This window comes from Rhagoletis pomonella, unplaced genomic scaffold (genome assembly GCF_013731165.1).
Source record: "Rhagoletis pomonella isolate Grant_MI unplaced genomic scaffold, Rhpom_1.0 Rhpom_scaffold_00002, whole genome shotgun sequence".
Taxonomy (NCBI): domain Eukaryota; kingdom Metazoa; phylum Arthropoda; class Insecta; order Diptera; family Tephritidae; genus Rhagoletis; species Rhagoletis pomonella.
In genome coordinates, this window is record NW_023458556.1 from 56,758,627 (window position 1) to 56,759,337 (window position 711).

General features: G+C 33.3%; 1 protein-coding gene across 8 annotated transcripts in view; it reads left to right on the forward strand.

Moving 5' to 3' along the window:
• LOC118733850 (mitochondrial uncoupling protein 4) overlaps positions 1-711 on the forward strand; it is a 4,135-nt gene continuing 3,424 nt past the window's right edge. For 2 of the 8 annotated variants that reach the window (XM_036463440.1, XM_036463442.1), the window contains exon 1: positions 1-100. Coding sequence is in view for 4 of the 8 variants with exons in the window: in XM_036463436.1 (XP_036319329.1) it covers positions 227-279 (53 nt within the window). In the remaining 4 variants the exon portion in view is untranslated. Of the gene's footprint in view, positions 280-711 lie in introns of all 8 variants that reach the window. The other 6 variants (XR_004992297.1, XM_036463438.1, XR_004992296.1 and 3 more) reach the window with 5 other exon arrangements.

The window sequence follows — 711 nt, forward strand, 5'->3', positions numbered from 1 at the left end:
TTTCGATGGATCGATGTTTTTCCGACATTCCTAAATTGTGCCATGATTGGCGTAGCGCAGTTCATTATTTTTATAATTTTGTTTTGCTCTCCTGATAAAGGTTAGTGAATTATTGATAAGAATCAAAATTATTTGAAATCGCTGGGAAGTATCCTATTGTGCTAAGTTAGTGAAACGAGTGGCTATTAAATAGTGGGTTAATCGAACAGCAAGTGGCTGATTGCATATGACTTATGTATTTAAGGGGATTCATTATGTAAAGTTGGTTTGTGATAGAATGTAAGTGAAAGTTTTTGTTATAAGTGATAACTTAGAAATCTTATTTAATAATTCTGTAGTGCGATGAGTTCCAGCTAGTTTGCCGAGTTAAATGGAATAGAATGACCAATTTTATCATTGAAAGGCCATACACGCAGACTGCATATATTACATAGATGTATGCACCTGCATATGTATATATGTAGCTTTTGTAATCAAAACATTTGATCAGATGGGATCACATGTAAAATGTTAATAATCAATGCCAATTTTTTATATGGTTGTTTATACATATATATGTACATATGTATATCAATGGCTAAAATTAATCAGAAAGCGAGAGCAGAGAAATATAGACAACAAGAGAAGAATCTCTGCGAAATACGGGGCTTGACTAATTAATAGTTGCGTTCCAGATGCTTCACGATTTGCAGGTTTTTACGGGAAGCCGTT